At 36.7% G+C, this 22,633-nt stretch overlaps 1 protein-coding gene across 8 annotated transcripts in view; it reads right to left on the minus strand.

Moving 5' to 3' along the window:
• EXOC6 (exocyst complex component 6) overlaps nt 1-22,633 on the minus strand; it is a 297,299-nt gene that overhangs the window by 159,928 nt on the left and 114,738 nt on the right. For 7 of the 8 annotated variants that reach the window (XR_009212754.1, XR_009212755.1, XM_058436204.1 and 4 more), the window contains 4 exons: nt 8,690-8,861; nt 7,369-7,416; nt 7,190-7,280; nt 2,820-2,865 (listed from right to left, as the gene is read on the minus strand). The exons of the other annotated variant lie outside the window; for it this stretch is intronic. Coding sequence is in view for 5 of the 7 variants with exons in the window: in XM_058436204.1 (XP_058292187.1) it covers nt 2,820-2,865; nt 7,190-7,280; nt 7,369-7,416; nt 8,690-8,861 (357 nt within the window). In the remaining 2 variants the exon portion in view is untranslated. The remainder of the gene's footprint in view (nt 1-2,819; nt 2,866-7,189; nt 7,281-7,368; nt 7,417-8,689; nt 8,862-22,633) is intronic. 8 annotated transcript variants of the gene reach the window in all.

Below are 22,633 nucleotides of genomic sequence, written 5' to 3' on the forward strand. Positions count from 1 at the left end.
AGCAGGAATTTTTAAAAATCAGCACCACCTTTGGAAGGTAAAGATGAAATAATCTCATAGAAAAAAGAGCAAGCAGACAAAGAGATTTTAAAATGTCAAAGAAGAGATAAGAAAATTAGAGAACCAATCTAGAAGACTGAACTATTAATATCCTAGAGAAATAATCAAGAAAACAGAAGGCAAAAAATAATTCAAAAAAACTTCCTAATGCTTAAGGATATTATGAGATTAAAGGATAATTTCCAGATTAAAAGAAGGCACACAAGTACCCACCACAAAGAAAATAAATAGACCCACATCAAAGCACATCATCAGGAAATGATATACCACAGAGGACAAAGAGAATGTTCTAAAAGAGAGAAAAGGTAGGTGACAAACTAACAACTTCAAACTGTGTGTGTGTGTGTGTGTGTGTGTGTGTGTAATAAGTCCACCTAGCACATACATCTTAGTTCCTTGTTTTTTGTTTTTCTTTGAGACAGGGTTTTGCTGTCACCCAGGCTGGGGTGCAGTGGCTCAATCTCAGCTCACTGCAACTGCCTCCCTGTCTCAAGAGATCCTCCTGCCTCAGCACCCACCTCCCACAACCCCCCAGTAGCTAGGACTACAGGCACACGCCACCACGCTCAGCTATTTTTTTTTTTTTTTTTCAGTAGAGATGGGTTTTCACCATATGGGCCAGGCTGGTCTCAAACTCTTGAGCCTAAGGGATCCACCTGCCTTAGCCTCCCAAAGTGCTGAGATTACACGTGTGAGCCACTGCTCCCAACCCATACATCTTAGTTTCTAAATACCATTAATACTAAAAGCAGCTAGGGTACCCTAGAGAATGGCTGCTTCCAGATCTGAGGCAAAAAAAAAAAGGCACAATGAGAGCTTGGAACATCTTACTGTACAATAAACACAAAAATATTCAAAGACAGAGACACAGGAACTGGCTTGAGGGGTTTCTCTTGTTAAATTTGAAACAATTTGTGCATCAAAATGAATAATGACAATAATAAATTATAATATATTTATTTTAAAAACGCATAAGTTCACAGCCATAACCGGAAAAAAATGAAAAAGGTGGTGGTGGGGAATAAAAAGCTCTTCTTTATGTATAAAAAAGCCAGTTAATAAATGTTTAAGAAGTAATAGAATTTTTTAAATCAACATCTTGTAAATCCAATATAATAACGGATTAAGGCAAGAATGATAAAACTACTGGGTGAAAACCTGTTAGGAAACAGGACCCACAGATTACTTATTAATTGCAAAGAGAAAAATATACCTTTTCAAAAGCCATCTGGTAGACTTCCCCTTAACCAAATGATCAAATTTAGCACAACCTAAGGACAACATGACTTTATAAGCCTCCTGATGTCATGCAATGTGAGGTATCACTTATGTCATACTCTTGCCAAAACCTTTAAACTTGAATCTAAACATGAAGAAACAACTAGATAAATCCAAAATGCCCTGGTCTACAAGAGAACTGACCTGGACTCTTCCATGAAAAAAACAAAGAACAGGAGGACTGTTCTAGATTAAAAGGGACAAAAGAACACATATGAATCAATGTTTTCAGGGAGGGAAAAAGATGTAAGACATTTTGGGGATAGTTGAGAAAATGTGAGTATACCGATAATGCCCCAAACTGGAAAATAATATGGTAATAATTAAAAGTTAGTTATTTAAAGACACAAATATAAATACCAAAATAATCCATTAAAAGAGGTAAAAGTTTTTGCTCCTATAAAGAAGGAATGGTGAATGGGAAATAGGAAAGGTGGTATCTGTTTTTTTTTGCAGCAAATGCATAGGGCAATTATTTGAATCTTTAAAATGTGAGGATATATAACATTGATTTAAAAAGAGAATATATTATTAATACATGTGTGAAAGAAAGTAAGACTTTCAGAATAGTTTTTGGCTTGTTTTTTACAGAGAAAAAAATCATTCTACTAAATTGTATTAACTGGTAAAGCCTAATGAAATTCAACATGTAGCCCCATGAAGTAGGATATACACACATCTTTTACTATAGGTCTGTATAAGATGTGTTCTGATAATTAAGTAGTTACTAACCAAGAAGAAATCATTTTTTCCCTAGTTCAAATTGTCTCATTTATTCTGGTTTTTCTATGTTACTTTTGCATCATTTGTTTTTTTTCTTTTGTTTTTTTTGGGGGGTAGGGGGTGGGGAGGTGAAATGAGGTCTCCCTATATTGCCCAGGCTGGTCTCAAACTCCTGGTTTCAGGTGATCCTCCTGCCTCAGACTCCCAAAGTGCTGGGATTACAAGCATGAGCCATGACACCTGGCCAAAATTGTTCGTCTTTAAAATATTTTAAACATCACTATATCCAATGCTCCTATGGCAATCAATAAACTACTTTAGTTTCTTTTTCATCTGTCATATATGCATTTGAGTTATAAAACAGAATGTGAACTACTACATTCACCCAGATTGTCAAAATATAACTGCCTCTTATATATATATAATATAACTCTTTCCTTCCACAGTATGCACTTAGCCCTTAGTTACATGCAATATTAGTATGTTTGTAAGCTAATCAATATTTTCATTCCTGTTCGGCTATTTGTCCTTGATCAACATTACCAATCCTTGATATCATTTATAAGGGACAATGATTTATTAATAAAAGGCTAAGATTTGCTTTAGTGGATTATCCTGATACGTGAATTTTAAGTACAAAGGTTAGGGTAATGAAGAAAGCAAAACTCATGATTCACTATGATTTATAGTAAATGTATCTGTCCTTTAAATAATAGGAAAAAATTCATATTTAAAAAATAAGAAAAAAACCAACTCACCTTTTGGCACTCATCTGTTCTTTCAGCTTACTGTACATTTCTAGCACTGCGTTAAAAAATATAATATTTTAGCTTTCAAAATGAAAAGAAAATATTTTGAGACATGAAAATAATCAAAGCAGGAAAGAGTATATTACAAATTCATTAGACTTCTACACCTTGAATTACGCTAATATTTTCAAATAAAATGTTAAATACTTCAAGTATATGAAAACATTTTAATTTCCTTATATATTGAACATTATATATATATACACACACACACACACACATACATATAAATGTATTATACTGAACCTGGAACACTTGTATATGCTAACACGTATAACTGAGACATTAGCCTACCAACAATTATCCTATCCAGAAATTACTAATATTTCCTCCCTGAAATAGAACTGGAACTTTAGACTTTAGTTGTTTGAGAGAGAAAGTTGAGTGTGAGATTCACTGATTTTTGACTCAACATATCAAATAAAATAACACACTTGTGTTAAACTCACTATAAACAAAAGTTTATACCAAATCCACAAAGAAAGAAAAACATCAAAAGCTTACAGCAGTAGGAGTGAATTATAATACAGCCAGAAATAAACATAACAAAGCATCTTTATTCATTTCATCCTTTCTATCAAATGCAATTGTTTGATAGAAAGGAATGCAATTATTCAATAAATTATTCTTTGCCAAGATAATATAGTGTCACTAAAAAGGTTTTAAACCTTTTTACCCTTTAAATTAGAATTTCAAAGTACAGAATGAGCACACACTTTGCTTTCCCTCTACAATATGGACAGACATTTTTTTCCAGATTTTTCTACAGTCATATGACTCCTCCTAGGGGTCTCCAAGTTTACAAAAAACATCGTTAATGTGTCTGAAAACCATAAAAACTGCAGTGGTAGCTATAGTGAATCAACCCTGACTCTGTCGCCTCACAGGATCCTATGTATATCTCTATCATAGCCTCTATATTGTAATGTAATTTTTTTCGCATTTTCCAACCAAAGCATTAGAGGGAACACATAAACTGGGAGAGAGCCTGCTGGAGTAAGTATAAACTTTCTTTGAAGTCTCCAATCTTAACAATTCACGTAAATTTCATATCTACCTCGTACTATTTCCATATAAAAATAATGCTTTCCTCAAAAACAGTAAAAACTAATACACCAGGAAAATAAATGCATTGTTTATGCCGTGATTTTTTTTTTTTTTTTTTTTTGAGACAAGGTTTCACTCCGTCACCCAGGTTACAGGGCAGTGGCACGATCATGGCCTACTGCAGCCTCAACCTCTTGGGCTCAAACAATTCTCTCACCTCAGCCTCCCAAGTAGTTAGAACCACAGGTGCGCCACCACACCTGGCTAATTTTTTTTTTTATTTTAATTTTCTGTAGAGACAGGGACTCCCTATGTTGCCCAGGCTGTTCTCAAACTCCTGGCCTCAAATGATCCTCCCACCTCAGCCTCCTAAAGTGCTGGGATTACAGTCATGAGTCACCATGCCCAAGCTATGACTTCATCCTTTCATGCTCCTCCTAATCCACGGAGGAGTTAGGCAACTGCACTGTAACTGATGACTTACTTGTCTTTATTTCCATAAGATCTGTGAACTCCAAGTATCTGAGACAGGTCTCTGTCAATTTAGAAAGTTATTTTGCCAAGATTAAGGGCATGCCCATGACACAGTCTCAGAAAGTCCTGAAAACATGTGCCCAAGTCGTTAGGGGTTCAGTTTGCTTTTATACATTTTAGAGAGACATGAGACATCAATCAATACGTGTAAGATGTGTATTGGTTCAGTCTGGTAAGGCGGGACAACTCAGAACTGGGGGTTCCCAGATTAGAAGTAGGTAAGAGACAAAAGGTTGCATTCTTTTGAGTCCTTGATCAGCCTTCCACTGAATATACAATTTAGTCTGGCCCAGTGAATCTGCATTTTTATACAAATAAAAGGGCAGAGGAAGCAATCAGATATGCATTTGTCTCAGGTGAGCCTCAGAAGGATGACTTTGAGTTCTGTCTGTCCTTTGTCCACAAGGAATTTCCAGTGGGCAAATTGTGAGGAAGTATGTAGCTTCTTATCTTTGTAGCTATCTTATTCAGGAGGAAAATGGGAGGCAGGTTTGCCTGACACAGTTCCCAGCTTGACTTTTTTCTTGGCTTAGTGATTTTGGGGTCCCAAGATTTATTTTCCTTTCACAGATTGTAGGATCCTTCAAAAGCTGAGATTGTGTCATTTCCAACTTTATAGTTCCAATACCTACCATGATGCCTCACATACACACACACACACACACACACACACACACACACACACACATTTATAAGTGGATAGTAGGACAGAAAGATGAATAGAGGAAAGCAGGTAGTCTGGATGTGGCCATTAGGAACACAATATTTATATGAACTAAGAGTTGCGGCCTAGCCTTAAAAACGAAGACAGTAGCAGTAACAAACACCTGACCTCTACTTCCCTTTATTTCTCTATTTTATGTAGCCCAGTAGGGGAATAAGCTGAATTTGGCTCTTGCTCATTCCATCAGTACCCAATTTTTAAGGTTTATTATCAGACAGGGACAAAACATTCAAACTTAGAGGACATCTTCGTGGCTATTACAATGAACCTGATGGTGGCAAAGAGGTATTATTAAACATGACTATAAGGAAATAGGTTTCTCAACCCTGAAACTTAACATAATAAGCCAACACTTTAAAAAGGTTTTATGTAAATATACCTGGTCCATCAGAGATTAAGCTGAGTAGAATTTCATAGATTCTAAAAAAAAAAGAAAAGCTATTCTCACAAGTCAAAAAACAAGCCAGGCGCAGTGGCTCACGCCTGTAATCCCAGCACTTTAGGAAGCTGGGGTGGACGGATCACTTGAGGCCAGGAGCTCGAGACCAACCTGGCCAACATGGTGAAACCCCATCTCTACTAAAAATACTGAAATTAGCCGGGCGTGGTGGCGCATGCTTGTAATTGTAGCTACTTGGGAGGCTGAGGATGCAGTGAACCAAGATTAAGCCACTGCGCTCCAGCCTGGCCAACAGAGTGAGACTCTGTCTCAAATAATAATAATAATAATAATACAATTTTTTTAGCCAATAAAATCTGCTCACAGTTTTAACAATATAATTTGTAGTCTAAGCTAAATTTACATTATAAAAATAGCATATAGCAGGCGCAGTGGCTCACACCTGTAATCCTAGCACTTTGGGAGGCCAAGGCAGGCAGATCATTTGAGGCCAGAAGTTTGAAACCAGCCTGGCCAAAATGGTGAAACCCCATCTCTACTGTAAATACAAAAATTAAGCAGGCATGGTGGTGGCGCCTATAATCCCGGCTACTCAGGAGGCTGAGGCAGGAGAATGACTTGAAAAATATATATATATGTATATATAGCATATAAAACATCTCATTCTATTCTGCTGAATATGGAGGTTAAGGCTCCTTCCTACAAAAAAAAAAAAATAGTAAGTTTAAAAATGGGACAAGGCATGGATTTAGCTTACCGTATTAAAAAAAAAAAAAAGGCCAGGTGTGGTGGCTCATGCCTGTAATCCCAGCACTAGGCTGGGGCAAGGGGATTGCTTGAGCCCAGGAGTTTGAGGCTGCAGTGAGCTATGATCATGCCACTGCACTCTAGCTTGGGCAACAGAGTGAGACCCTATCTCTAAAAAAATTAAAAATTAAAATAAATAAAAAGAAAAAAGTCATATACCTGCTTCCTTTTGTTTGAACAGAATGCATCCAACTTAAAGTATATTAAATGCAGGTAAAGAAAATACTAGTTAATTTCCTCAGAATTTATCTGATGCCCAAGTAATATTTAGCCCTAACAAAGAGACCAGAAACAGCGTTTCCAAAATACAGGAGGAAACGCAAGAATGGTGAAGATCTGGCTCTTTTGATGTTTTTCTTACCTTGTCAGCACAATGAGATTGTGAGCAAAGCAAAAACAGCCTGCTAAGTGACAAACAAAAACAATGGAAAACTAGAGGTAAAAAATCAGGCAAATTAGGTAAAGGTGAGAAAATGTAACCAAAAGACTCTCCCCATGGGAATGTATTCCGAGGAAAAACAAAAAACGGTTATGGGGTACAAAGGGCAAAAGAGGCCTAAAGGAAATGGAAATGTAGAAGTTGCTGTTCTAGGAAACTGATGTGACATATAATCAAACAAGAGCTTTCTAACATGACAAAAGCATGAAAATTCAGGGAATAAAATGAACCTGAAAGATAAGCATGGTCTTTGTTGTGAGGCAATCACCAAATAATCTGTAATTCCCATACTAAAGAATCACTACTTGCTATTATTAAATTACAAATTTACCAAGCCAAACATTTTATTATAGACAAGTTTAACTCACCAGGAAGGCATAATTGCAATTTTTCTACTACAGTTGTAATATTTCTCTGCTGAATTCTACATCGAATGATATCTTCTGTGTGGACTATCACCTTAGAAAAGAAGGAATGTTCATATTTTTAAACAAACAGTTAAAGAACAACTACATACTGAATACACAGAAAAGTATCATTTTCTCACCTCTTTTCCAGCATCTTGAAACCTTCGGTTGGTATCAGTAACTTGCACCTTAAAAATTTAATTTCACCTTAGTTAGACAAATATGCATAAAACTGCCCTGATGTAACTGCTCACCCTTGTAATCAGATCATGCTTCATGAGAAACTTAGAACAAAGAAATGCAAATTCAAATTAACTCTACAGCTTGAACTTGAACTTTTGATTGAAAAGGGCTTTTGTTAACTTCAATTACTTATGACAGTTCTTTTTAACAGATTCTGTGGCAAACTTCTCAAATTTACTCAGGATTTTTGAACTTTACTTGCTTCTCTAAGTCTGTCAAACAATTCAAATCACTGACCCAATTGACCACTGGTCCCCTTTTGATAACTTCAATGAGGTCTATGTGCCATTCATTGTCTGTAGGAAATGGTGATTGCATTTTATGGTAATTAAACATTCATACTTTGCTGAATGCAAACACTGGGTGGTTGATTAACATCAAACACAGAAATTTCAATCCACAGCAACATTTTAATGCTGCAGGTGCAGGCAAAGCTCAACCTCAAATTTTCCCACATATTAAGTGACTCATTAGGTCATCATAGTAAGGAAGCACATTCTGGTTTATTAAAAATCTCATTAATTTCTGAACAAAGATGCTCAGTGACCTCATTGATGCTGTAGTTAGTCTCTTGTTATCTGAATATCCTTTATACAATGGTTTTCTAATCATAACCTTTGGTGAACCAGGGTCATTTTGTCTGCTAAGTGCTCTAAACGTAAAGAAAGATAAATAGGACAATTCTTATAATTAAATATTTTTTATCCTGACTGAACAAATCCAGGTCTCTTTCAATAAATAATGTTTTAGCTGTATGGCAGAAAGTGTAGACCAACTTTCTTTAAGAAAAATACACACTACTGTTAAACTTTTCAAAAAGTTTTAACATTATTAAATAATGCTGAGAACATAACTATTTATCGTAAGTTTTTAAAGGAATTTTAGAGGATAACATTTTATAAATATTGTACTAATTGTCATTTTAGAAATTCCAAAACTGCAAATAGGGCCTTTCATTGTATGCATGTTTTGAGTTCACTTCCCTGCATGGAAAGAAATCCTGTTAAGTCAGTGCATTACTTGCTTCAGAAAAAGAGAATACTCCTGTCATTAGCATGACAACTGTGTTAATAGAGCATAAAGAGCATTCCCAAATACATACACTAATTCACTTCTTGAAAGTAACACACTTAATAATGACTTGTACATATGTACTATCAACTAAGACTTGAGTAATTTAATGAGAACAAAGGTAAACAATTTTAACATATTTCTTACCTTCAGTTTTTCTGCATCAGTCCTTACTTTAAGGAGTTCTGTAATAGCATCTACAAAACCCTGATGATGAAAATTACACATCTTTTCAATTTCCTTGTCATGATTACGGATACAAGCATCTAACTTTTCCATAAACTTCTTGTGCGCATTTGGTTGGTCATCATACACAGACCTAAATGTATATAAGAAAGCTAAAATTAACCAAAATGTATTCTTTAGTAAGTCTGATCTTTGCAAGAGGTGATATCTTAAAATTAAATCTCTGAACAAATAAACTGGTGATAATAATACCTTTAGTAGAAATATTTTGCGCGAAAGTATTTTATTTCTTCTGGAACATGATAATATTAAAAGAACCACATAAGCTCTAGATTTAGCATGAGGTATCTGGAAATAAAGGTATAAGGCTCAGGAGATGTGGGCCTAATACAAGTCTTTAACATACTAACATTCAAAAACAAAGAATTACTGAGTGAATGAATGATTAAAGAATGAATGAACAAACTCATGATTTTTACAGCATTTACTATGTAAAGTAAATGCTCATGTTCTAAATGCTTTATATATTAACTCTTTAATCCCCACAACAAGGCTATAAAGTAGGTATTGTTATTACCCTTGCTTTACAGAAGAGTTACAGATAACTGAACTGCCATAAATTCCACAACCAGCAAAGCTGGGATATGACTCCTGATAGTCCGGCTCCCGGGTTCATATTCTCAGGTACGAGCCCATATTGCAGTCACCACAATGTTTTCTAAACATGGCATATTCATTCCTACTGTCTCTCAGCTCACGCTGTCTCCACAGAGAGCGTACCCCTCTATTCACCATGCAGTAAAGGACTACCCTTGCCACTGATCCCTGGGAGGAAAGCCTTTGGCATGCCCTGCCTGGTAAGTGTCTTCTTTGTTTACCTGGAAGGCTTTGACTGCCAAATAGCAGATGCTAACAGTGTGACTGATGGCGAGGCCTGAGGCCACACAGTTTTAGCTGTGGAGGGGCAGGAGGTCAGCAATGTGGGCAGTCAGCCAAGTCTACATGGGTAGTCAGTCATGGCTATATGACCAAACTCCAATATAAATCCTGGATACCAAAGCTTGGATGAGCTTCCCTGATTGACAATACTCTATGCGTGTTACCACACATCACTGCTGGGAGCAGTAAGTGCTGTCCACAATTCCACTGAGAAAGGACAACTGAAAGCTCACTCGTGGAACCCTCCTAGTCCCTGTCCTATGTGCCTTTTCTGTTGTTGATTTTAATCTGTGTAGTTTTTTTAAAGTTTTTGTTGTTGTTGTTTTGCTGTAACAAACCGTAACTATGAGTATAACAACTTTGCTGAATTTTGTGGGTCCCTCTAGCAAATTTTTGAACCTGAGAGTGGTCTTGGGAACTTTCCAAACCTCACCCCCACATCCGTTGCCCATTGTTTGAGGTTCATTTCAAGTCCCATTTCTTCCAGCAGGCCTTTGCCAATTATTCCCATGCCAAGTAATCTTTTCATCTGCAGGACAGATAAACTTACAACCCCTTACAGTTATTCTGACAGGTAATCATATATTACTTTGTATTGTAATTTACATGTTTTGTATTTAAAATATATTTTGTTCCCCAAATAGACCATAAACTTCTTGAGGGCAGCCTCTGTCTTCGATTTTTAATGAATACACTCTCTAATACAAGAGATAACAATATAGGATACCAATTATTAAGAATTTAGGCTCTTGGCAGCCAGGTGCAGTGGCTCACACCTGTAATCCCAGTATTTTGGGAGCTGATGCGGACAGATCACTTGAGGTCAGGAGTTTGAGACCAGCCTGGCCAACACGGTGAAACGCTGTCTCTACTAAAAATACAAAAATTAGCTGGGTGTGGTGGCAGGTGCCTGTAATCTCAGCTACTCGGGAGGGTGAGGCAGGAGAATCGCTTGAACCCAGGAGGCAGAGGTTGCAGTGAGCAAAGATCATGCCACTGCACCCCAGCCTGGGTGACAGAGTGAGACTCCATCTAAAAAAGAAAAAAAATTTAGGTTCTTGGCATCTATGCCTACATTCTAATGTATGTCAAATATAAATCCTAATTTTTTTATTTTTTTAAGAAGAATTTAGGTTCTGTAAGAGCTGAGTTAGAACTAGGCTCTGATCTTGGACATATTCTCTTTTCTATCTCTCTCCATGTCATCTTGACTTGTAGCTTTAAATTCCATAAGCATGCTGACACCTGCCAAATTTTTATCTCTGCCCTGACCTCTCCTCAAACTCCTATCTCTCTCCAATTAGATGTGTGATAAGCATCTCAAGTATGTCCTAAAATGAATTCCTGATCTCCTTTCACAAAACCTGCCCCTCCCATAGTCTTCCTCATCTCAGTAAACCCCACTTTTCTAGTTGCTCAGGCAACTAGACTCACCAACAAAAACCTTGGACTCACCCTTGATTATTCTCCTTCTCCAGCAAACTACCTCCCCATTGGTATCACCCTGGACCAAGCCAACAACATGTCTTGCCTAGATTTGTCAACTGCTTCCTAACTGGTCTCCCTGATTCCATCCTTGTTCCCTTTCAGTCTGTTCTCAACACAGCGGCCAGATGATAGCTAATGGGAATTATCCCATTAAAACCTAAGGCAGATCTCATGTCTCTCTTCTGCTCAAAACCCAATTTATCTTACAACAGCCCATAAGACCCTACATAATTTTGCCTCTTGTTACCTCACTGACCTCACTTCCTGTTACTCACTCTCCATTTTACTTATTCCATGCCAGCAACACTGGCCTCCTCATGGCTTCTTTAATACACAGGCATATTCCCATCTATGCTATCTAGATAGACCAGATAGAGAGAGAGAGAGAGATAGACAGGCAGACAGATATACACACACACTATCCCCTTCCCTGTTTTATTTTTAATCTTCTAAAACAAAGGAGTTTATCACTATATCATTCTTTCCACTGTAGAATATACTCTCTGTTTCACACTTTTAAGTATTATCTGTCTTCCCCTACTGGAATGTAAGTTGCATGAGGACATACAGTTTTTGTCTGTTTTGTTTCCTGTTGTATCCCCAGCTCTAGAATAGTGTCTATCATATAACAGAGGCTCAATAAATAATTCATTAATAAATAATTCATTAATAAATGGATGAATTTCCCATTACTGGGTATATACCCAAAGGACTATAAATCATGCTGCTATAAAGGCACATGCACACGTATGTTTATTGCGGCACTATTCACAATAGCAAAGAGTTGGAACCAACCCAAATGTCCAACAACGATAGACTGGATTAAGAAAATGTGGCACATATACACCATGGAATACTATGCAGCCATAAAAAATGATGAGTTCATGTCCTTTGTAGGGACATGGATGAAACTGGAAAACATCATTCTCAGTAAACTATCGCAAGGACAAAAAACCAAACACCGCATGTTCTCACTCATAGATGGGAATTGAACAATGAGAACTCATGGACACAGGAAGGGGAACATCACACTCCGGGGACTGTTGTGGGGTTGGGGGAGTGGGGAGGGACAGCATTAGGAGATATACCTAATGCTAAATGACGAGTTAATGGGTGCAGGAAATCAACATGGCACATGGATACATATATAACAAACCTGCACATTGTGCACATGTACCCTAAAACCTAAAGTATAATAAAAAATAAAAAATAAAAAAAAATAAATGGATGAATTAATAGATGAATGGATGGAATTAGAAAAGGCACTTACTAGCAGCTCAACCTCAGGTAAGCCACCTTAATTCTCTAAGTATCAGTTTTCACAACCATAAAATAGGGATAAAAATAGCACATATAGCAATGAACAAGTAGAATCTGAAGTTAAACACACAATACCATTTACATCAGCATCCTCCAAAATGAAATACTTAGATATAAATCTAAAAAATACACAAGATCTACAGGAGGAAAACTATAAAACTCTGATTTTAAAGTAAACTATTCAATGTTTATGAAGAGGAAGACAATATCATTAAGATATCAGTTCTCCCCAACTTGATCTATAGATTCAAGGCAATCCCAATCAAAATCCCAGCAAGTTATTTTGCAGACATCGATAAACGGATCCTTGGGTTTATATAAAAAGGCAAAAGACCCAAAATAGCCAACACAATATTGAAAAAGGACAAAATTCAGCCAGGCATGGTGGCACACGCCTGTAGTCCCAGCTACTCAGGAGGCTGAGATGGGAAAACTGCTTGAGCCCAGGAGTTTGAGACTGAAATGAGCCATGATTGTGCCACCACACTCCAACCTGGGTGACAGAGCGCAACCCCAACTCTGAAAAAGAAAGACAGAAAAAGAAAAAAGAACAGAATTGGAATACTGACAACACAACCCAACATTTACTATAAAGTTACAGTCATCAAGATTGCATGGTACTGGTAAAACAGATCAATGGAACAGAACAAACGGCCCAGAAACAGACCCACATAAACACAGTCAACTGAATTTTGACAAAGGAGCAAGGGTAATACAATAGAGAAAAGATACTCTTCAACAAATGGTGCTAAAACAACCGGACATCCACATGCAAAGAAATGAATCTAGACTAGACCTTGAATGATAATGATGTGTCAATGTAGGTTCATCAGGTTTTAAAAATCTACTACTGTGGTGAGGGATATTGACACTGGGGAGGCTTTGGATGAGTAGGATAGGGAATATATGGGAAATCTCTGTACTTCCTCCCAATCTTGCTGGAAACCTAAAACTACTCTAAAGAAAAAAAGTCTTTAAAAAATAGTATCTACATTAGAGTGTTAGGAGGATTAAATTAGTAAACATGAAAAATTCTTAAACAATAACTGACACATGGTAAGTGCTTAACATACACTAATGACTGGTATAGTATGCACATGAGACAACCAAATCCTTGTTAAACAAGTGAACCAGTGGCTGAACAACTGAGTACTAGATACAAATATCAAATAAATATGACCAAAACTCAATTATCACACCAAAGGATCTGACTACCACTAACACCTAACATTTTTATATGTCCTTTTGCATTTTTTACATTTAGTGTTTCATTTATTTCTTATACACATCAGAGAAAATATCACTGCCTCTTTTTCACAAATGAGTGAACAGTATAGAAATGATAAATGACTTGCTCAATGTAGCCTAGCTGGTGAGTAACTGAGGCAGTACTAAAATTCCTACTTCGTACTTTTCCCACAATTAACATATATAACAAGAACTATTAACTTAATAACATTATTTCTAAGGAAAATTCTTGTGCAAGAAGTTTACCTTAACTGATCTTGGTGTGCTATAAACAAATTTTTATTCCATCATTATGAGAAAGTATTGTATTTAAGTAATATGCATACACATTTCTATGTTTTTTAACACATTTTACTAAAAGATGGACATTTATCTGGCTCTTAAAATATCAAATAATAAACATAATACACCAAAAGAATTGTTTATATTACAATTATCACATTGGAGCAAAAATCTAGCAAGAGATATTTCAGGACTACCCAAATACAGAGTCCTTTCAAGGGAGGATTTGACTGCCTTTGTGGATATAAAGGAGATACTGTTATCCCTTTTGAAGAAGAGTAATAACATAAATAAACAGGAAGAAGAGAACAATAGTTCTTTCCCAGAAGTATACTTCAGTTTAGAAAGTTCTCAAAGTAAATCCTTTGTTATGTTTTTCCAATATATTCTTCAAAGTTTTAAAAACAAAACTCTTCCTGCTTTATAGTAATTCGGGATACTGCCAATGCATCTACTATAGCATCACAGGCGAACCCCTCTTTTTCTGTTGATGCTATAATGGAGAAAAACAATATATATATTTTTTAGAATATATGCAATACCCACCCTCCATTAATAGAAAACCAAAGCCTGAGAGGGGTAAACTACATTCCATGCCTTCTGCTATTAAAAAATAGAACCATAAGTTCCAATGAAAGAAATAAAAATAATATTAAGGAATTAGTACTGTGAATGAGAAGAGTAGGTCTTGATCTATTACGAAGTCTCAGGCTGTCCCAACTCTCTCCCGACCCTAGATAACCATTTGCTATTCCAGAGTACAGCTTGCACACAAGCTGTACTCACATATGATACCCCATTTGTCACCCACAATCCATATTAATGAGCAGAGTACACAGAAATAAAGTCATCAAGGTGAATAAAAGTTCCAAACCACGGGAATAAATTGCATTTAAAGAATGTACTGAAGAATCAGGCAAGTGCCAGAATCAAAAATACATCAAATGATAGAATGCTGGCCCTAGAAAAAGCCTAGAAAGTTCCCAGATCTATGTCATTTTAATAAATGCAGCACAAATCTAAAAGCCAGCAAGCAAGCACTCAAAATGGAATTAATCGGCCGGGCATGGTGGCTCACTCCTATAATCCCAGTACTTTGGGAGGCTGAGGCGGGCAGATCACCTGAAGTCAGGAGTTTGAGACCAGCCTGGCCAACAGGCCAGGTAGAAACCCTGTCTCTACCAAAAAGACCAAAATTAGCTGGGTGTGGTGGTGGGCACCTGTAATCCCAGCTACTTGGGAGGCTGAGGCAGGAAGAACTGCTTGAACCCAGGAGGCGGAGGTTGCAGTGAGCCTAGATCACACCACTGCACTCCAGCCTGGGCGACAAGAACGAAACTCCGTCTCTAAAAAAAAAAAAGAAAGAAAGAAAGAAATTAATCACTGTAAGTAGTTGATTTAATCCTCTACTTAAGTTGATAAAAAGTAATATTAAAAATAACTAGTCTAGAAATTTGCTAATAAGGCCAATAATAAATAGCTGACTGAATGGAGAGAGGCAAGAAAGGAGAAAAGGTGGACATGTATCAGAACATGAGGAAAAAAACAAAAGCTACCCTTATCCCAAGAATCTCTTGACACAGTATGTATAGCAGAAATTATGGACCTTCCCTCTCGATAACCATTTAGAGTTAATCCTAGATGGTTATCAAGGGCCAGGAGAGAGTTGGGACAGGCTGATAATTTGGAAAGATGGTGGAAGGAGAAGAAAATGAAGAGAAGATGTGCTCTTCAGGTCAACAATTCCCCACAGTGACTTAACCGGCCAGAGAGGAGTCATGTCTGCTGCTTCTGGCTTAATGATGGTAATGATAAAAATAATAACAACCAACCAAGTACTTATTACGTATTAAGTGCTTTACATGCATTATCTCATTAAGTATAAAAACAGAACCATAAGTTCCAATAAAAAATTAAAGAATTAGTACTGTGAATGAGAAGAGTAGGTCTTGATCTACCAATTGCTAAGTCTCAGGCTGTCCCAACTCTCTTCTGACCCTAGATAACCATTTGCTATTCCAGACATACTTTTGGCTTAACTACAGTAATCATTACAGCTTTACAACATGGATTCTGTTAGCATCACAATTTACAAATGTAGTTTGGGAAGATTAAGACATTGAGTCTGAAGTCATATAGTAACAGAGTCAAGATTTAACCCCAGGTCGACCTGACTCCAAAGTCAGTGCTCTGAACTATTATATTACATAGACTCTCCAGTCAGAAATGGTGATAAGCAGCATGGAATGCAGAGGGAAGTTACCAGCATAGCAACCAACCAGATCACCTTTGAAGATCAACAATTGAGAATGACTCAATAGGGAATCCCTGATGTGCACTGTTGCACCCATCAGGTGAAATCAACCAATGGACAGAAAAGGGGGATGATAACTGAGGCATAGCTAATAGTTATGCAGTTTTAAATTACAAATGCAACAAAATAAGGAGGAGCAAAAAGAAGTAGAGAAAACCGAGGGCCCTCTACTAGACCTCAGTTGAAGAGACTCTGAAAAAGCTATTTTTCTTCTTTATTTAAATGATAATCATTATCTTTGAAATTCTGATTTGTAGGAACAGAAAGGAAATGCTGTTCAGCAGTACTCACTCTTCAAGCCTAGTTGGTTTATAGTTATATCTACCTAATTCATATATGAATGTGCTAGATTTATTGCCATTCTAAATTTTGAATCAATAAACAATTTTAACAAAAATAATTTTTCGTTCTTTCAAACTGTCTCCCAAAATTTTATAATTTCTATTGGTAAGTCGAATCAAGTTCCTCTAAACAAACACACACATATTTATATGCTAGCACCAGCAAGAGCGAACATTAGAAAATTAGTAAATTTTCCATTCTCCCATATCCAGTAAGAGTATACCTTAGTGCTCTATATATAAATAATGACACATCAATGTAAGAGAGTTCAGGGCAAAGGTAAAATAAATAAATAAATAAAATGAAATTTGTTGAAAAGTAAAAAAGAGAGGGGGGGTTAGCTCACTCATCCCTTCCAAAAGCTTAACACAATAAAATGTCTAATTCTGGCAAAATTTAATGCAACTCAGACGAAAGTACAGATGCAAAATCATTTTTAAAAGAAGAGATGGCTGGGCACGGTGGCTCACGCCTGTAATCCCAGCACTTTGGGAGGTTTAGGTGGGTGGATCACAAGGTCAGAAATTCCAGACCAGCCTGGCCAATACAGTGAAACCCTGTCTCTACTAAAAATACAAAACTTAGCCAGGCGTGGTGATGCGCACCTGTATCCCAGCTACTTGGAAGGCTGAGGCAGGAGAATCGCTTGAACCCGGGAAGCAGAGGTTGCAGTGAGCCAAGATCAAGCCACTGCACTCCAGCCTGGGCATCAGGAAAAAGAGTCCCATCTCAAAAAAAAAAAAAAAGAGCTGACTTTAACCTTCATGTGAACATAGAACAAAGATGGCTTATGCCACACTAAAGATTTTACTTACATATTTTAATTTTAGCAACTAGGAATGTATAAAAATACTGTATGTATCTCAAAAATATAGCTAAAAAAATTTTAAGTATCAAACATATTTTCTATCTACATTATATCAACTCTTGAAAACCAAAGTTTTCAAAGTTTAAATATGAGTTAATTTGCTGTAACTGATTATAAATTGGCTTTAGGGAATTTAAACAAAGTATCTTGCAGAGATACTTTCTTGAATTGTGTGTTTAGGGCTCCACCTAGTGGTAGTAAAATAAATACAAAAAAAGATAAGATATTAAAATGTTAAAATTGGTTCACTGGAAATTAATGCTTTTATCATCAAATCAAATGTCTTAACTGAGAAACTAAGGCCACTTTAATTTTTTGGAAAGATGCTATACTCTGTAAATAAATGACTTAGTAATCATATTCCACAGTATTTTTTTTAAGGAAAAGTTCCCTTTCTGATGAAAAACCAACATTCACAATGTATTATTGTGAAAAAAAACTCATCACTGGCAACATATTATATATTTTTTGTTAAAAAGCATGTAATATCCTTACACTATTTTGGGTATCTTTTTAATTCACTGCAATCTTCATTGTAAAGAATAAATCCATTATAACTGTGAAGAAAACAAAATGTATTTACTCTTTTTTACTAAAATAATGTCTACACTTTGAGGAAAATCTGATATAATCTCAAAGTATCTAATTCTAATGTCCCGAAATTACTTATATTTGCTAGAATAGTATAGTTTCTTTTCTAGACAAAATAAAAATGGCTTTTCTCTGTCCCAGAATGCTTTGTTCACTAACAGAAAAGATACACTGGTTGCATAACCATAATAGAGCATGGTCAGGGGCTACATCTGCATAGCGTATAATGTGAGAGAGTACCTAGAGCAATTGCCATTAAAATGCTAGTCACTGGCTGACTTTCTCATGTATTTTACTAAACATCAATCAACTGCTTTTAAGAAAAAACAAAGACCAGCAAGAAAATGGACTTGCAAATACTGGAAAACTAGAAGCAGAAATATTGTTCAGGAATCCCTGGGCATTGACATTGCTTGGGTCAACAGACACCTTTTGGTGTCAAAGCTTTCTACAAACCTTTATCAGAAAACAAAACTTTAGGCCAGGCACAGTGGCTCAAGCCTGTAATCCCAGCACTTTGGGAGGCCAAGGCAGGTGAATCACTTGAGGTCAGGAGTTTGAGACCAGCCTGGCCAACATGGTGAAACCCTGTTTCTACCAAAAATACAAAAAAATTAGCTAGCTGTGGTAGCACACACCTGTAGTCCCAGCTATTCGGGAGGCTGAGGCAAGAGAATCACTTAAACCCAGGAGGCAGAGGCTGCAGTGAGCCAAGATTGCACCACTGCACTCCAGTCCGGGCAACAGAGCAAGACTCCATCTCAAAAAGAAAAGAAAAGAAAAGAAAAAAACAAAAAGAAAACAAAACTTAACTCTTTTACCCCTGACAAAATACTATCAGTTACTTCTGACTTCCTTTTGATGCTTTTTAATGTCATTTTATACCTTTTCAAACACTAACCTATTTTCTGCCAGTTTTTCAAATGATACATTAGCCTTAAGTTTGTATTTCTATCAATAAAAAATTGCTTTCACATTCTTCTGTGCATTCTTTATTCTTCCAGTATAGGCATTTTTACTATTATTTCACCAGTTCTTCAAATTGCATATCAAGCTTAATTTCTAGCATATCAATCTTAATTTTATATTTCTCATTATTAGTAATTAAACTTTGGTATTTCATATAAGAGTACATATGATACTTCTTTAGCAATTTCATATTTATACTGAATTCTTTTCAGATTCTAGGTACTAATCTTATTGACTAGTACTGAAAACTTTGGTATTTCATATTAGTAAGAGTACATATGATACTTCTTTAGCAATTTCATATTTATACTGAATTCTTTTCAGATTCTAGGTGCTAATCTTATTGACTAGTACAGAAATTTTGGTTACTAACTATAAACTACATTTTTCTGAATATTAAATCTATTTATAAGACAATTAACCATGTTATAATTACCAGCTTTTGTCAAACTAAACATTCTTTAAAATGCTGCTATAAAGACAGTTTTTAAAGCAAACACACAAAAAAATAGAAATTACCAAAAGCTATTAAAATCATCCTATCCAATACACATCACTTGCTGTCAATCCCAAAATGATTTCAAAATATAGAATTTGGATATATCAGTAAATGGGGCAAATTCACCAAATTCTCCTGCAACAAATTAGTTCACAATTGATTTAAAGCCAAGATTTGAAAACATTTATTTAAACAGAAGCACATGAATTGTTATAGTTCTTTCAGAATAGGACATACACAGGCCCCAAGTATGAAAGGGCAGTTATATAGCAAATAGTAAGCTTTCTGAGATGGAGAACGTTGTCCTACATTGCCCAGATAAAGTTATCAGCAGTTTTCTGTGCCTCCTGTATGGATCCTGGAAAGTAGGAGAAGCTACATTGAGACACTCTATTTGTTCCTACCTGAGCGACCACGTTGTTTCTAGTAAATCTTTGTATTCTTTGTTATATAAATTGAGAATCTGATCTAATCTTTCAGTGGAGCAGCCTCTGCAATATCAATTTATAATCCACTTGAAACCCTGAAGTTAGAGTCAGAAGTGAGACTTGAAACACTGCAACTCTCTTCAGTAGCCTCCAGACATACTTAAGAAACCCAAAATTTCAGTAACAACCATGTGAGAAACAATGGGCTAAAATATTATTTAAAGATAGTAGATAAATTATCTTTGGGAGATGGGGCCTTTTTTCATAAAGCCACATGATTTGGAATTATTTTCTTTTAAACAACAAATAGCAAAGACACCACCTCCCTGTTTTTTTGTTTTGTTTTGTTTTGTTTGTTTTTTTTGAGACAGAGCCTCATTCATGTTGCCCAGGCTGGAGTGCAGTGGCGCGATCTTGGCTCACTGCAACCTCTGCCTCCCAGTTTCGAGCAATTCTCCTGCCTCAGCCTCCCAAATAACTGGAATTACAGGCACCTGCCATCATGCCTGGCTATTTTTTGTTTTTTTTTGTTTTTTTTTTTTTGAGACGGAGTCTCGCTCTGTCGCCCAGGCTGGAGTGCAGTGGCGCAATCTCGGCTCACTGCAAGCTCCACCTCCCAGGTTCATGCCATTCTCCTGCCTCAGCCTCTCCGAGTAGCTGGGACTACAGACGCCCGCCACCACACCCGGCCAATTTTTTGTATTTTTAGTAGAGACGGGGTTTCACCGTGGTCTCGATCTCCTGACCTCGTGATCCGCCCACCTCGGCCTCCCAAAGTGCTGGGATTACAAGCGTGAGCCACCGCGCCCGGCCTATTTTTTGTATTTTTAGTAGAGATGGGGTTTCACCATGTTGACCAGGCTGGTCTCAAACTCCTGATCTCAGATGATCCACCTGCTTTGGCCTCCCAAAGTGCTGGGATTACAGCTATAAGCCACTGTGCCCGGACACCACCTCCCTATCTTAAATGCACAAAAGGTTTGCTCAAAGCAGCCACTCAATCTTGGAATAAAAATATTTCTACTATATATATAGTTAGTTAGCAATATGAAATACCAAGAAAAAAATCAATGTAAAAGTATCATATCCAGTACTCTTAACATTTTTCCAACCATTTTATCAAATACAGCAAACATGAATAACAACCTTCCCATAACAATCCCTGATTGTGTTAGTCTGTCATCATGCTGCTAATAAAGACATACTCAAGACTGGGTAATTGATAAAGAAAAAGAGGTTTAATGGACTCACAGTTCCACATGTCTGGGGAGGCCTCAGGGAACTCACAATCATGGCGGAAGAAGAGGCCAACATGTTCTTCTTCACATGGCAGCAGGGAGAAGAAGAGTGAGAGCCAAGCAAAGAGGAAAGCCCCTTAAAAAACCATCAGATCTCATGAGAACTTACTATCAGGAGGACAGGATGGGAGAAACCACCCCCATGATTCAGTATCTCCACCTGGTCCATCTCATGACAAGTGGGGATTATGGGAACTACAATTTAAGAAGGGATTTGAGTGAGGACACAGCCAAACCGTATCGCTGATACTCTGCAATCCAGAAGCAGATCAGAAATACAACAGCTCCAAGGAAATAATAGGTAGGTCAAGAAAAAGGAAGATTCCTTCTACCAATATTAAGTATTGTGTAAGTGCATATGCAATAGAAACTGAAAATGAAGTGCAGAAAACAGGCATATACACAGGCAACTTTAATACAGAGCACAATTATTCCTCAAGTCATTAAAATTTATCTACACTGAACCTATTCTTCAGAGAGGCAAGAAAGTAAATGAAGTAGTATTATGACATAGGTCCAAAATTCTTTGCATATCTTACAATAGGAGGAAGGGTCTACACTCCCTTCCTTTAATCTGGGCAGGTTTGTGACTACTTTCACCAATGGAATATGACAGAAGTGACACTATGTGACTTCAAAGACTAGAAAAGGCCATGCAATATCTACCTGCCTCCTTTAGACACTTAGTCTGGAGAAAGCCATCCACTATGTAAGAAATCTGACTATCCTAAAAATGACAAGCTGGAGAGGCCACATGTAGCCACTCCCAAATGACAGCCACAGCAACTGCCAGCAATGTGGGCGAGCCATCTTGGCTGTCTAGTCCAGTTGGGACTTCAGATTACTTCAGCCCCAGCAGGTAGCTGACAGCAACCAATATCCATTTGACTACAACCACATAAGAGACCCCCAACCTACAACTGCCCAACCAAGTCTTTCCTGAATTCCTAAAAAAAAAAAAAAAAAAAAAGTTTTCATGTAGAATACACATTACTTGGAAATTTTCATAAAATATTTAAAATAGTATTAAATTTAAAATCTTTGCCAGGATAATTCCTTTTCTCTCCATTTTTTTCCCTTTTGGCACTAGTCCTTTTTGGTGCTGTCCTAAACTTATTTTCTACCCCCTGGATATCCTTCCCCTCCATATGCTTCAATACTAATTTTAAACTTCCTTCAAATTTCAGCTCAAGACAGTTCCTTAATGTTAATTTCATAAATAGCTATACTGGATAACTTTCCCATTACCAGAAATTTTCCCAGTTTTTTTTTAACTTAAGGTCTATATTACACTATCTTTTATTAATAGGTACATCAAA

The sequence above is a fragment of the Hylobates moloch genome, unplaced genomic scaffold (genome assembly GCF_009828535.3).
Source record: "Hylobates moloch isolate HMO894 unplaced genomic scaffold, HMol_V3 SCAFFOLD_3, whole genome shotgun sequence".
NCBI lineage: Eukaryota > Metazoa > Chordata > Mammalia > Primates > Hylobatidae > Hylobates > Hylobates moloch.